At 33.6% G+C, this 14372-nt stretch overlaps 1 protein-coding gene and 1 non-coding gene across 2 annotated transcripts; one reads left to right on the top strand and one right to left on the bottom strand.

Annotated features, from left to right (window-relative positions):
* Positions 1 to 541: 541 nt before the first annotated feature.
* LOC131600850 (small nucleolar RNA R71) lies at positions 542 to 648 on the bottom strand. The gene has a single exon (XR_009283455.1). It is a non-coding gene; the product is annotated as a small nucleolar RNA R71 (small nucleolar RNA).
* A 6973-nt stretch (positions 649 to 7621) lies between these two features.
* LOC131597074 (uncharacterized) lies at positions 7622 to 9344 on the top strand. The gene is made up of 3 exons (XM_058869790.1): positions 7622 to 8089; positions 8195 to 8391; positions 9128 to 9344. Exons 1-3 carry the CDS (start codon positions 7622 to 7624, stop codon positions 9342 to 9344), a joined length of 882 nt encoding a protein of 293 aa, XP_058725773.1.
* The last annotated feature ends 5028 nt before the right edge of the window (positions 9345 to 14372 follow it).

Raw genomic sequence — 14372 nt, forward strand, 5'->3', positions numbered from 1 at the left:
TTAAGACTACTAGAAGACTTCAGCGTACTGAATATTTACCAGGAAATCCCCCTCCTCTCATTCCGGGTGAAGAAGGAGAATAAGATTTAGAATGAATAGTGCAATAGGAAGAATACGAAGAGGCAGGAATTTTCATGGCTGATAACGATGTTATTGGCACTGCCAATGATAGAGAGAGGAACATCAGAGATTATGCAATCTTTGATCCCAACACCATGAGTACTAGTATCATATGACCAGAGATCACTACAACTCAGTTTGAATTTAAGCCAATGATGTTTCAGATGTTGCAAACCACTGACCAATACTCAGGTTCTCCTAATGAAAACCCTCACTTGCACCTAAAGCAATTCCTGGAAGTTGCTAGTAACTTTAAGATTCCTGTTGTCAACGATGATGCTTTCAGATTGGTTTTTTTCCTTATTCTCTGAAGGGTAAAGCCAAAATTTGGTTAAATTGCCTGGAACCAAATTTCATTGCCACATGGAATGACTTGGATGAGAAATTTTTGGTTAAGTATTTTCCTCCTTCCAAGAATGCTAAGATGAGAAATGAGATCACATCATTTAGGCAAGGATATGACGAGTCCTTCTTTGATGCTTGGGAAAGATTTAAAGAGCTACTTAGACAATATCCCCACCTTCAAATATTCTTCATTTATTAATATTATCTTAACATAACAATTTCCCTCGTCAAATTCATCAAAACATTAGTAACGCACAAAAACAACTCAAAAAATTAAATCGAAAACTCAAAACCGTTCAACACCGATCGCGACAGTCAACCCGTCATAGGGATGACGCTCGTCACCTTGCCTGTCACACCCTTCCCTCACCAGCGTGTCGTCCAGCTGATTATTGGCAAAAAAATCTTGCATGGGGACCATGACGGTTAACTCGTCACCCAGTTGAGGTTCGTCAGCTCTCCGAGATGTGTGACGGTCATCCCGTCACACCCGTGACGCTCGTCACCGTTGTGCAGAAAATCAAAATTGTGATTTCTGTCATGGGAGCTCATTCAAAGCTCTGATTTCGACCCCTAATCATCCAAATCGCACAAAAAATATCACATATAAAATTTATACTACATTTATTCCATTAAGTCTCTAATGATTCATCCATTAATCCACCAAATTAACATAACCTAACAACTTTTTCATCAATTTAAAACATGATAAGATGAAAAACACAACTCTAGTTTTCACATACAAAGGCACATGAAATTCAACAATAATAACAATACACAAAATCATGTTTATCACAACAAACTGAGATAGGTTTTTACATAAACCTTCTCCAAACACATGAACATTAACAATGGAGGAAAAACAATGGAAATCAACGAAGAGGGTGACGACCAATCTCTACCCTTCATGAAATTGAAACCTATATAACAATGATTCCCCTCTTACCTCAATTTATAGGTAAGATCCAAGCTTTTTGGCTTTCATGTTCTTCCATTCCAAGAGCTCTCTTAATTTTTCTTGCCCTTTCTCTCAACTTCACGTTCTGACTACTTTAGCTCCCCTCACATTTTCTATTTATTTAACCCAATATTAATTTAAATAAATTTTAAACTTTACCTTTCACTTTTTCTTATTTTACTTTCTCACTCTAATTTTTTTTATTAATTCAAATTTCACCCCCAAAAGTCCTAATTCCCTATTTTCTATTATTTTAATTTATTAAAATTCTAAAAAATCTGAATAATTACCAACATAATCAAATAAATCAAGCAAGGCATTTTAATATTCAAATACACAAGTCATTTAAGCACCAAAAACTCAATAAAATAATTTAAATGATAAACTGGGGTGTTACATTCTTCATTTTTAGAGTATGGAAAATATCACAATTATAATTTCTTTGAATTTTATTCATTGCACTTAGGAGGTATGTATGCACAAGATGTAACGTCTTGCCGAGCATAATTTTAAAATCAAACAAACTTTCTTTTGCACACAACTCTTTTCTACACAGATTTTCAAAAAGGTTCCTGTGGAGTACCTCATATGTGAGGGGTGCTAACACCTTCCCCTTGCATAATCAACACTCGTACCTAAGATCTCTGTTTTGGTTTTTGTTTCAAAAACTTCTTTGGGTTTTTGCTTCACCCTTTTACCTTTTCCTTTGGAAACAATAAAGCGTGGTGGCGACTTTCACTAAAATAATGAGTCATGTCAATCAAATGGCTTTGGTCTCAATTTTTCCCCGCTACAGATCCAAACAACTAAAAGTCCTAAAATAGATAAAATCGGGATAGAAAAAGGAAAGAATTAGATGTGAAATTCTGGCCTTCAGATTCCATATGTTCTATGACTTGTTGGGACATTTGTTATGACACATCATACAACAGAAAATATCCATGAATGAAAAACAATGCTGGAAAGTAACTCAACACACAAAATTGTTAACCCAGTTCGGTGTATAACAACACATACTCTAGGGGCTAACAAGCCAGGAAGAAAACCCACTATTAGCAGTATCAATTCAAAGTACTATGCAAACAACCTCTGATTCACACGTAAATAACCTCCGGTTTACTGACTTCTCACTTAATCCACACCCAGTGCAACTTCTACCTAAGAATTTCCTACATAAGAGAAACCTCTCTCACTTCCAAACACTGCAGTGATGTCTCTCAATAACAACATACATCACTGATATTGACGACCCTTTACCTTACTCTTTAATTACAAGAGACACTAGATTAAGAACTTCTTAATCACAAATACTTGATCCTGCTTAAAAGCTTCGATCAAGAATAACAGCTTGAAACACAAGCAACACATACTTGGATAATTGTATCAATGATACCTCAGTGACACACACACACATTCAATACTTACAACTCCATAAAAAATCCTACCCATCTATTAACATGATATTAGAGAGGCTCACAATAAATGGACAAACCCTAACCTAATCCCGTAAGTTCGGCTCTTCAAAAGTTTTATAGCTTGTTATTTATAGCACACATCTTGACTGGACTTGGGCTTCAAAAACGTAGTTGGGAGACTGCTAGAGATCTGTAGTATATTCTCCAAGAAAGTAGATCTTAATAATTAGTTTCCTAAATATTCTCCAAATTTAGAAACCAATGAAATATCTTTTAAACAGGTAAAATCTTTTATCCTTAGATTAAGCGCTATATTGGATTGGATAATATTCTTCAAATATTTTGCATTTGCAACAACTTAAACAAAATCTAAAAGCCCAACTTAACACTCACTCACGATGTAAGATGGCCATGCATAAGACATCTTGTTCGACATATTTTATCAGATGCATTAAATAGAACATCTTGTTCAATATATTTTTTCTCCAATGTTGAAACATTCTATCTAACTTGTTGATGTCTATTTTGTTTTACTAAAATTAATGTAAATCATACAAACAGAGAATCTACAAGATACAAGACTCGTATGCCTGTTACGACCCGTAGCAGGTGTTATGGGTGGCAGTAGCAGACCCTTGGATTTCATGGGCGCATCAACAAATGAGGGGCCACTGTTTCTCAGCTACTATGACCCGTAGAAACTGCTACGGGTGGCCGTAGTAGCCCCTGGAGTTAAACATCGAGTCTTTGTTTTTTCATTTTTCTTGCTTTGTCCTTTTTTATCATTTCTCTGCTCGAATTGCTACGGGTGGCCGTAGTAGCCCCTGGAGTTAAACATCGAGTCTTTGTTTTTTCATTTTTCTTGCTTTGCCCTTTTTTATCATTTCTCTGCTCGAAAAACCTCTAGAAACCTAAAATCATCAATAAGCCAAAATCAAAGCGTAAAACATGATAAATGAAAGCAAAAAAGAAAAAAATGGTAAAAATACTAAAATAAAACAACTAGAAAAATGATGCAAAAAACCACTTATCAACATATACATGCAAAATCAATAAACTATTTTGATGCAGACCAAATACAGAAGGATACTTTTGTAACACTGAGAAAATTAAATTCAGACAAAATATATAAGTGCACTTCAATAAAAGATTAAATTCTAAAATGGGAGAAAACACATAAACCTAACAAGTGTTATGCTCTAAATATAAAAAAAAATGTTAATGCATACCTCGAGAAACTAGGTATTACGAGTGTAACCAAAAACCAGTATCCTTTAAACAATCTATTTAAGTAATACATTCTTCATAAATTAAAAAAAAGAAAAGAAATAAAAAAACTTACTTAATATGACATGTGAAAGCCCTAGGATTGAATGGAAAATAGTAGAAACTAAAAAAACTCTTAGATTTGAATAACATTTATGACTTTTCACATATGTGTCTGAGCACCACTATTGGTGCATTGAGCATTCCCCCAAATGTCAAAAAAGTTTTAGTATAACATTAATTTTGTATTCATATTCACACTTATTCTTTTAAATACAAACTATCTTTTAGAATTTATCAAGAGTAGTAAATAGATACATACTTACATGCTAGTCTACCCACCTTTTATTTATGGTGCTTCAATTAATTTATTTAGATTTATTATCTATATAATATATTGAATTAGAAGCACACACTATCTTGCTGACACTTCAATTATCTTTGTGCCACATTATCCGTATTCATATGTGACATACTCCAAAACTCTTCTTCACTTTTCAAAAAGGAAAAACACATATTTATTCATTATGAAAAATCATGGATTCTAACCCTGACAAAGGAAAAAATGAATTGTTTTCATAAATTAAAAAAAAAAATATTATTCATATTTATTTTGCAATTATTTCTTTCTTACTACTAAAATACTCGTGCTCCCGCATGGATAATTTAGTTTTGTTAGTGTAGAAATACCTATAAAAAGTTCATTTTAATTGAGACATTACAATGAACAATTATGAAATCAAAATATGAAAACAAAAGATTTGCAATGTCATTACATATAGTAGTCAACTTGACAAAGTATGTCAAAGATCAAAATAAGAAGCAACAAATAAATGAAAATATAACATGTGTTACAACCAATCTTGAAATAGCTTAGATTTGTAATATTAATCTTCAAAATGAATTCAATGAGTTGACTTGTAAACAAAAATATTTCTATTAGATAAAAACTCAACATATAATTTGTATTGAGCAATATATGATAGAAAAACAAATTATATAGCACCTATTAAATGTTGTGAAAAACTTTCTTGAATACAACATTAGTGGTAGTATTTATAGCTTTTTTATCTTTGTCATGAATCGACATCTTAAGACCTTCTAGTCTTAACTCTAGAAATTCCATATTGGCTATGACTAAAAACATCTTTTAGTAAGTATAAACCAACATTGTCTAAAGATTGACCCTACGACTTGTTAATTGTCATAGCAAAAGAAACAATACTTGAGAATTGTCTTCTCACCTATTTAAATGGTCATGGTGATTGTGAGGGGGACAACGACATTGTCGGAATATAAATGATGTTACCAATATTCTTTCTAGAAATAATCTTAGCTTCAATGATATGATTAGCAAACCTTGTTCCAAGGAGTCGTGTACCATTGCATAAGCCTTTTTATTGATTTAAGTTGCGCAACAAAATAATATAAGCCCAATTTATTTTTAATCTGGTTGAATGATTAAGCAATCTAGATATTTTAAGAGCATTCAAGAATTTATGAGTCATGTTCTCAAATGCACAAAGTCAGTAAATTCAAATCTATCTATAAAATCAAAATTTTATTGAATCCGAGGGAAAAATGATGTCGAACCCTCTGCTAGGGTTTGTAAGTTCATCTGAAACGGAAATAGGTAATACTATTCCGACAAGCTTGAAAAAGAGTACGATGGAGATTGATCTACAGAAAATAAACACCAAAAAAGTCAAGGAAGGGGTGGTTCATTTGGTTGAGAAAGGTATCTCTTTCAGGGATATCATGGCTGGAAAAAGTGGAGATGAAATGGAGGAGGAAACTGAATTTGATCAGGAAGGATTGGGAATAAATGGAGACGATTATGGGGACATCAGAGTTGAGGAAGAATTTATAGGTGGTTATGAGTGTCCTAACTTTATTTTCTCGGAGAAGGAGGAGAAAAGAGTTTAAAGACCATGGAAGAGAGGGGTGATTGTCAAGTTGCTATGGAAGAAAGTTGGATACAAGGCTCTTGAGAACATGTTAAATCAAATGTGGGTTCGCAAAGGAATTATTAGTATCATTGATCTGAGCAATGATTATTATCTTGTGGCGTTCTCTCATGAGGATGATAAGAAGGCGACAATGCTGAACGAGCCGTGGTTCATCTACGACCACTATCTGACGCTAAAAGATTGGAGGCCGAACTTCCAACCTGATATTGAATCCATCAACGAAGTGGCAGTGTGGGTTAGAATTGTGGGACTCCCAATAGAATACTATGGTACTAGGGCATTAACGTGCTTTGGTAATCGTATTGGCCGGACGGTGAAGGTTGACAAAACCATGAAGAAACAAGAGAGAGGCAAGTATGCTCGTATCTGTGTTACTGTGAATCTGGTGAAACCACTACTTGCTATGCTGAGAATCCAAGGAAGTAGCTACAAGATAGAGTATGAAGGGCTGCATTTGCTTTGTCTTGTTTGTGGTTGTTACGAACATTACAAAGAAAGTTGTTCCTTCAATAGCTAGGGGATGAATCTGTTGGGCGAGAATAGTAATGATGGGGGGAGACATGCAGGTGATGAAGCTAAAGGTGATGGTAGTAGGCAAGAAGGGTCTAAGGTGGAAAATGGCCCATGGAAAATTGTTCAGAAGCAAAAGAGGGGGAAGAAGACGGTGGATGGTTGGAAAAACACGACTCCGACGAGCTTGGTAATTAATGATGGGGTCTAGGAGTCTGAAACAGTAACGCTTAGCCAAAGACTAGGTAGCAAGAAGCAAAAAATGAGAGTTAAAAATAAGAAAACTACTTTTGCAACACGTGGAAGTATTCAATTAAAGGAAAAATCATGAGGCATTAGCATATCAGGTGTGGAGGGAATGCTTGAAAATTTTAAACCTGGAGCTACAAAAGAGGCAGAGAGATATGATATATTCAGTTTAGTAAGGAGAAAGAAAAATGAGTTAGTTGAGGATGGGAGAGAAGTTTTACGTAAAAAGAATGCAACAGTTCACACTCATGTATTGGTGGAGAGCCAAGCAGAGAAGGAATGAGGTATTGAGATTGATGAGCCACCAGATTTAATTGGACCCAGACTCACGAACTTTTCCTATCCTATTAGGGAATCTCAACCAATGGGGCTGGATAGAGAGAAGTTAGCTGATAGCATAACAAGTGAATCAACTGCAGTGGAGGGGAATATTGAAGTGGTGAAGGAAACTCCTTGATGATTGGATGCCCTAATATATTCATTGTGTTTTTATAATATGTACAAATAAAAGAATAATATGTTGGAATTGTAGAGGAGTAGCTAATAAAGCCTTCTTTAGATATTGCAAGAAATATTTAGATATCCATAATCCTAGTGTTTTGGTGATTATGGAAACTAGATGTGATCCGTTAAAAATTAAGAAGAAACTGTTGAAACTTGGTTTTGATTTGACGGAGTCTTCCGATAATAGAGGGTTTGCTGGTGGAATTGTTCTAGCTTGGAAATCTAAAGAAGTTCAGATCTAGGTGCATGATATAAATAGTCAGTATATTCACTCCAAAGTCTCCATGGAGCATGTGGATGATTGGTGGTTAACGGCTGTGTACGCAAGTCCCAATGATAATTGCAAGAAGTTGCTTTGGGATAGCTTGAAAGACATTGCGAGGAATTTGATAGGAGGTTGGATGGTTACAGGTGACTTTAACGACATTGATAATGTGAAAGATAAGAAGGGTGGTTTGCCAGCTTCCGTGCAAAGATGTCATAAGATGGGGGAGAGAATAGGATCCTGCAAAATCAGCAACATTGAAATGCGGGGTACCAAATTTACGTGGAGAGGTCCAATCTTTCATGGCGGCCAAAGAATTTACGAAAAATTAGATAGAGCCTTGAGTAATGACGAGTGGAAGATACAGTTTCCTGATGCTTATGTCCAAGTCTTAGTGCATGTTGAGTTCTTCGATCATCACCCTATCCTCATCAATATGCGGGAAGAAAATCGTGTGTTTCAGAAACACCCGTTCAGATTTGAAAATGTATGGCTCATGCATGATACCTACAATAGTATGCTCTAGGAGGTGTGGAAGAAGGATCAGTCACTTACGTGCAAACTTAATAATATTGTGACTGGTATTGATAAGTGGAAATTTGAGTTCTTTGATCAAATAAAAAGAATGAAGAGGGTGGTTTTAAGAAGATTAGAGGGAGTCCAACTTAAGCTGCAGATGAGAGACAATTATGGTGGTATGAGGAAACTTGAGAAGCAAGTACAAAAGGAGCTTAGTGAAATTCTGAATAAGGAGGAAATGATGTGGTTTCAGCGATCGAGAACTATGTGGTTGGTAGATGGTGACCGCAATACAAAATATTATTACATGAAAACTTTGGCTAGGAGGAGAAAGAACAAATAGTGATGCTCAAAGACGAGGATGGTACGTGGATTAGTGATCATGATACCCTGAAAATGCATGTTATAAAGTTTTATAAAAACCTTTTCTCGTGTCCACAAGGTTTGTGTAACTGGAGGCAGTCTCCCATCAGTTTTCCTAGGATATCTCTAGTGGAACTGGAAACACTGAAGCAGGATATTAGCGATATGGAAGTAAAGAAAACCCTTTTCTCCATGAAGCCTTGGAAAGCTCCAGGTCCGGATGGCTTTCCAGCTGGATTCTATTAGAAAACGTGGTATACAGTGGGAGTGGATTTAATTCAGTTTGTCAAGGATGTGTGGAAGAATCCTAGTGGCATGGCTGACTTTAACAAAACTGATAATTGTCTCATCCCAAAGTGGATCACCCAACTTTTGTGGCTCAATTCCGCCTTATTTCCCTTTGTAATACAAACTACAAGATTATCAGTAAGGTGGTTGTAGCGAGACTTAAGCCGTTTATGTCACAACTTGTTTCTCCGCTTCAGATCGGGTTTGTTCCTGGGAGATCAATCCATGAGAACATCATCATTGCCAAAGAAATCATGCATTCCATGCAAAAGAAAAAAGAAAAGAAAGGCTACTTTGCTATTAAAATTGATTTGTTAAAAGCTTATGACAAGTTAAATTGGGAATTTATTTGAAGGATATTGGAAGAGATAGAACTTCATAGGAATATCGTGATTGTCATTATGCATGGTGTGACTAGTGTAGAGACTAATATTAATTGGAATGGCAATAAGAACGAGTTTTTCAGATCGCAACGAGGAATTCGACAGGGTGATCCAATTTACCCTTATCTTTTTGTTCTTTGTATGGATAAGCTTTCTCATTTGATAGAGCATGCGATTCTCGAGAAGTAATGGAAACTGTTTCAAATTGGTAGGAATGGAGTTCTCATCTCGCATCTGATGTTTGCTGAAGATTTGCTGATCTTTGGGGAAGCAAATGAAGCTAAGTTGAAATGTGTTAAGGATATTCTTGAGTCCTTCTACTTAATTTCGGGACAGGAAATTAGCACTGAGAAATCGAGTATTCTTTTCAGTGATAATGTTCCTCGTCGCACCAGGAGTCATCTTATTCATATATCTAGATTTAGAGAAACTCAAAGCTTTGGCAAGTATCTAGGTATTCCTCTCAAAGGGAAAGCTAATAGGAAACATGACTTCCAATATGTTGTAGATCAGGTGGCTAACAAACTATCAGGTTGGAAAGCTTGCAATCTCTCGTTTGCTGGTCGAGTGACATTAGCCAAAAGTTTCATTAAAGTTATACCTACTTATCCTATGATGACTAATCTTATCCCGAAAGCTTGCATTCAAGAATTTCAGAAAATTCAACGAAGTTTTATTTGGGGTGACTCATATTCGAGTAGGAAATTTCATGCGGTGAGTTGGGATAATGTTACAAGAGCAAAGTGTGATGGAGGTCTTGGTTTGAGAAATCTCAACATTATGAATACTGCTTGTATAATGAAACTCGGGTGCAAGATTTTGAATGGTGATGACGACTTGTGGTGTCAATTATGCACAAAAAATATAATGTGGTGCATAACAGTAGTAGCCTATAAGCTAAGAATTTTGACTCTTGCTTGTGGAAAGACATAGCTAGATCGTCGATAGGGCTGGCTGATTTGAGTGTTTGGAGAATTGGCAATGGTTTGGACATCAATCCGTGGACGCATAGCTGGATTGATAGAGGCTCGCGGTTAGCAAATTTAAATCTCCATATCCCTGAAGATATCATTAATCTGAAAGCTGCTGATTTGGTCGATGACAAGGGTGGATGGAATTGGAACCTCCTCAACTGGATTCCAACTGATTTATAGCTTAAGATTGCAGCCATTGCACCTCCCTTGGATGATTATGGTTGTGACAAGTTAGTGTTCACCACAGACGAAGAAGGAAATTTCTCGATTAATCGTATGTACAAGTACCTGGTACTGGTACAAAGTGGTGACAATGATGATACTAAGGTTTGGAATAGAATTTGGAATCTTAATGCTCCTGAGAGAGTCAGAACTTTTATTTGAATTCTTCAGCATGATCGCTTGCTTACGAATAATCGCATCAACATGTTAGGTTTTGGTCTGGATGGTTGTTCCTTATGTGGAGCGGCCCACGATACCTCTCTGCATGTAATAAGAGACTGCAGTGTAGTGAAAGGTGCTTGGGACTGTATAGTTCCTAATACTCTCAGGTCTAATTTTTTCCTTGCAGGTTGGCACGAATGGATAAAGCTAAATATTCTCAGTGAGTTGCATGGTAGTAATGATTGGGGCAATACCTGGGCAATTGCTTGTCATACATTTTGGAAGTGGAGGAACAAGGAGGTTCACAATCGTACTTTCAAGCGGCCAGCTTTTGCTGCAGAAGTGATTGCAGATAAGGTGCTTCAATACAAGAAGGTTATGGTTTTAAGCGGCAAGATAATGGAGAGAACCCAAGATGTTAAGCTCGTCCATTGGTGTACTCCTAAGAATGCGTTTGTGAAGCTGAACATTGATGGTGCTCATGATAATAATGGCTTATTAGGATGTGGTAGCATTATCAGAGATAGTCACGGCGCTTGGATATGAGGTTTTTCCAATTGCATTGGTTCTTGCGGTCCACTAATGGCTGAATTATGGAGTGTTTATATTGGTATTAAATTGGTTTTTGAACTTGGCTTCTTGAAAGTGGAGATGGAATCCGATTCTTGCAGAGCTGTTGATTGCATTAAGGTGAAGAATAAGAACAAAAATATGCTTGTGGGGAGCTTAGTGTCTAATATAATCAATATGTTCTCTCAATTTGAAGATGTGGAAATTCAACATGTTTATCGAGAGGCTAAAAGTTGTGCTAATTTGCTTGCTTTAGAGGGCAAGAAGTTGAAAGGTGATACCATTTTCTATAGAAATCCTCCTGCTTGGTTGATGCTTGACTTGGAGAAGGATAGAAGGCTTGTTTCTAGTCCTAGGAGTGTTCCCTTGTAGTTGTTCTTTTTGGGCCTTTGGCCCTCCTTAATATAAAAAAAAAAACTATAAAAAAAATCACTACTGAATATAAATAGAAGATATACATTAGTAACAACACAAAATTAAATGCATGTTGTGTACCTGTAAGAAGGTTTGTGATCTACTGATTGATATCAACGACTACTTTAATTGTTGAAGCCAAAATTGCACGACTTTGAAAATATTGGAATCATGGTAGTTATGAATGAGATATGGGTAGGTACTTTCACAGAAAAAATAAAAAATTCACGCTTGCAAAAGCATACCCATAAAAGAAGGAAAAAAAAGCAAAATTAAAACTCAATATTATAATTCAACTTCTAATTGCAACTTTTGAAGGAAAAATTGCAAATCCTCTCTCGATTGCGACTTTTGAAAGAAAAAATTACAAACTCTCTCTCAACTGCTTGAACGAAAAATTGCATATCATCTCTGAACTGCAATTTTTGAAAGAAAAAATTACAAACCCTCTCATCAATCTATTTTTGAATGAAAAATAGAAAATTCTCTAAACAAACTATTTTACACTCTCCTATAGAAACACAATTTCCCAAATTCTCAATACACCAAAAAAAATTGTTATTGTGTGTAAAACTCAAACTAACTATCTCTATTTATATTATTACTCAAATTCTATTTTCTTTCAACTACTCAATGTGAAACTTAGATGAATAAACTATTTAACCCAATAGATTTGTGATCTATTGATTTATATCAAACTGCTTCAATTGTTGAAGCCAAAATTACATGACTTTGAAAATAATTAGAATAAGAGTGTTGCTATTCTTACACTCTATTCTTACACTATGTAGTTACACCATGTCAAATACAGCAATGCATGAGTGCTTTTGTATTGGAAAAAGTGAAGAGTGATTATTAAATATAAATAAAAACAAACAAACCGTATAAAAATACGGTGTGGTTGTAAACTGGAGTGTATGAATATCATTCTGTTAGAATAATCATGGTAGTTATGAGTGGAATATGGGTAGGGACTTTCAACAATTTTAAATTTGAAATTATAAAACTAAAATATTTAAAATTGTAAAACTAAAATAATTATATACTGATTTATATATCAACTATTCACACATCATTAAAAAATTCATATAATACTACAATTTTTTATTATGTATAATAAAATTTTAAGTTATATTTTAACAATTTCAAAAATTAACTAAAATATTGTGCATCACATAATACATATAAAAATAATTTAAAATAAATATTTAAAATAGATATAAATATAAAAAATAAAGCTTAAAGGTAGTGCACTGTCAGTGTAAAAAACACGATCAGTGCATCACAACCCTTAAAAATAAATATTTTATATTTAAGAGTGAAAACCCATTTTGATCCTTGACAAATATTACACGAGTCAAATTAGTCCCTCACAAAAAAATTGACCCAACTTAATCCCTTACAAAATTTAACCGGATCATATTAGTCCTTCTGCTAATATTTTTCTCAAATCGGTTTTTTCGTACTTCTAAGTCAGTTTTTTTCATACTTTTAAACGGTGGCTGAATTGACATGTTAGATTTTTTTAATTTTTAATTTTTTAAATAATAAATTATTTTTTATTTTTAATTTCATTTTTAAACAGTTATCAATGAATAATATCAAAAAAGCCAAAATGATTTCTTAAAAAGTAATTTTTAAACAAGTAATTTCCATGATTTCTTCTAATATTAACAAATTCTATACATAAATTTTTACCTGAGGTCTCAAATTCAAGTCCCTTCAAGTTAAATGATTTTCACTTTACAACTAGATAAATCAATTTTTATCGTTAATAAAGTGACTATCATTTACAACTAGAAAAATTAATTTCTATTGTTAATAAAGTGACTATTATTTACAAAAAGACAGATCAATTTCTATTGTTAGTAAAGTGATTATCATTTACAACTAGATAAATCAATTTCTATTGTTAATAAAGTGATTATCAATTACAACTAGACAAATCAATTTCTACGGTTAGTAAAATGACTATCAATAGCAACTAGACAAATTAATTTCTATTGTTAGTAAAGTGACTATCATTTACAAATAGACAAATCAATTTCTATTTTATTAAATTGACTGTCATTTAATCTGAATAGACTTAGGTTTGAGACCATATTGATACAAATTTTGTATTTTTTATTTTAAATTTAGAATTGTTTAAGATTAACCACATGAGTCTGCGTTCAACTCCTTATAAGAAACAATTTTGGCTTTTTTATATTATTAATTTATAATTGTTTAAAAATGAGTTTAAAAATAAAAATCAATTTAGTATTTAAAAAATGAAAAATAAATAAAATCTAACGTGGCAGTCACGGTTTAAAACTAGAAAAAAATCAGTTTAAAAAAAATATTAACAGAAGGACTTATATGATCCAGTTAAATTTTATAAGGGATTAAATTGGGTCTATTTTATTGTAAAGGACTAATTTGACTTCTGTAATATTTGTTAGGGACTAAAATGGGTATTCACTCTATATTTAATTTAAAGAAAAATTCGAATTTTTTTATAAAATTTAACGGTTTAAATTTCACTGTCAATGTAAAACTGCTTTACACTGTCGGTGCATTTCCATTAAATCCTAAAAAATAAATCTATATATTATATTAAATAAGAATCACGCCTTATCTTACTATCATTACAGCTATTTTTAAGAAGAAAAAAAAAAACCATAAAAAATATTTTTTTATAGTTATTTAAATTTGTAAAACTAAATCTTATCAATCACTCTCGACTTAACAAGATACGTTTTTCTTTTTATGTGATTATTTCATAATGTTGTTCAAAAAATTCATATTGACTGTATTTATCATAAAAAATTCACAATAAATTATAATAATATAAATATATTAACTATATTTAAAAAACATTAAGACAATTAAAACT

Source organism: Vicia villosa, linkage group LG4 (assembly GCF_029867415.1).
Source record: "Vicia villosa cultivar HV-30 ecotype Madison, WI linkage group LG4, Vvil1.0, whole genome shotgun sequence".
In the NCBI taxonomy this organism is placed as follows: domain Eukaryota; kingdom Viridiplantae; phylum Streptophyta; class Magnoliopsida; order Fabales; family Fabaceae; genus Vicia; species Vicia villosa.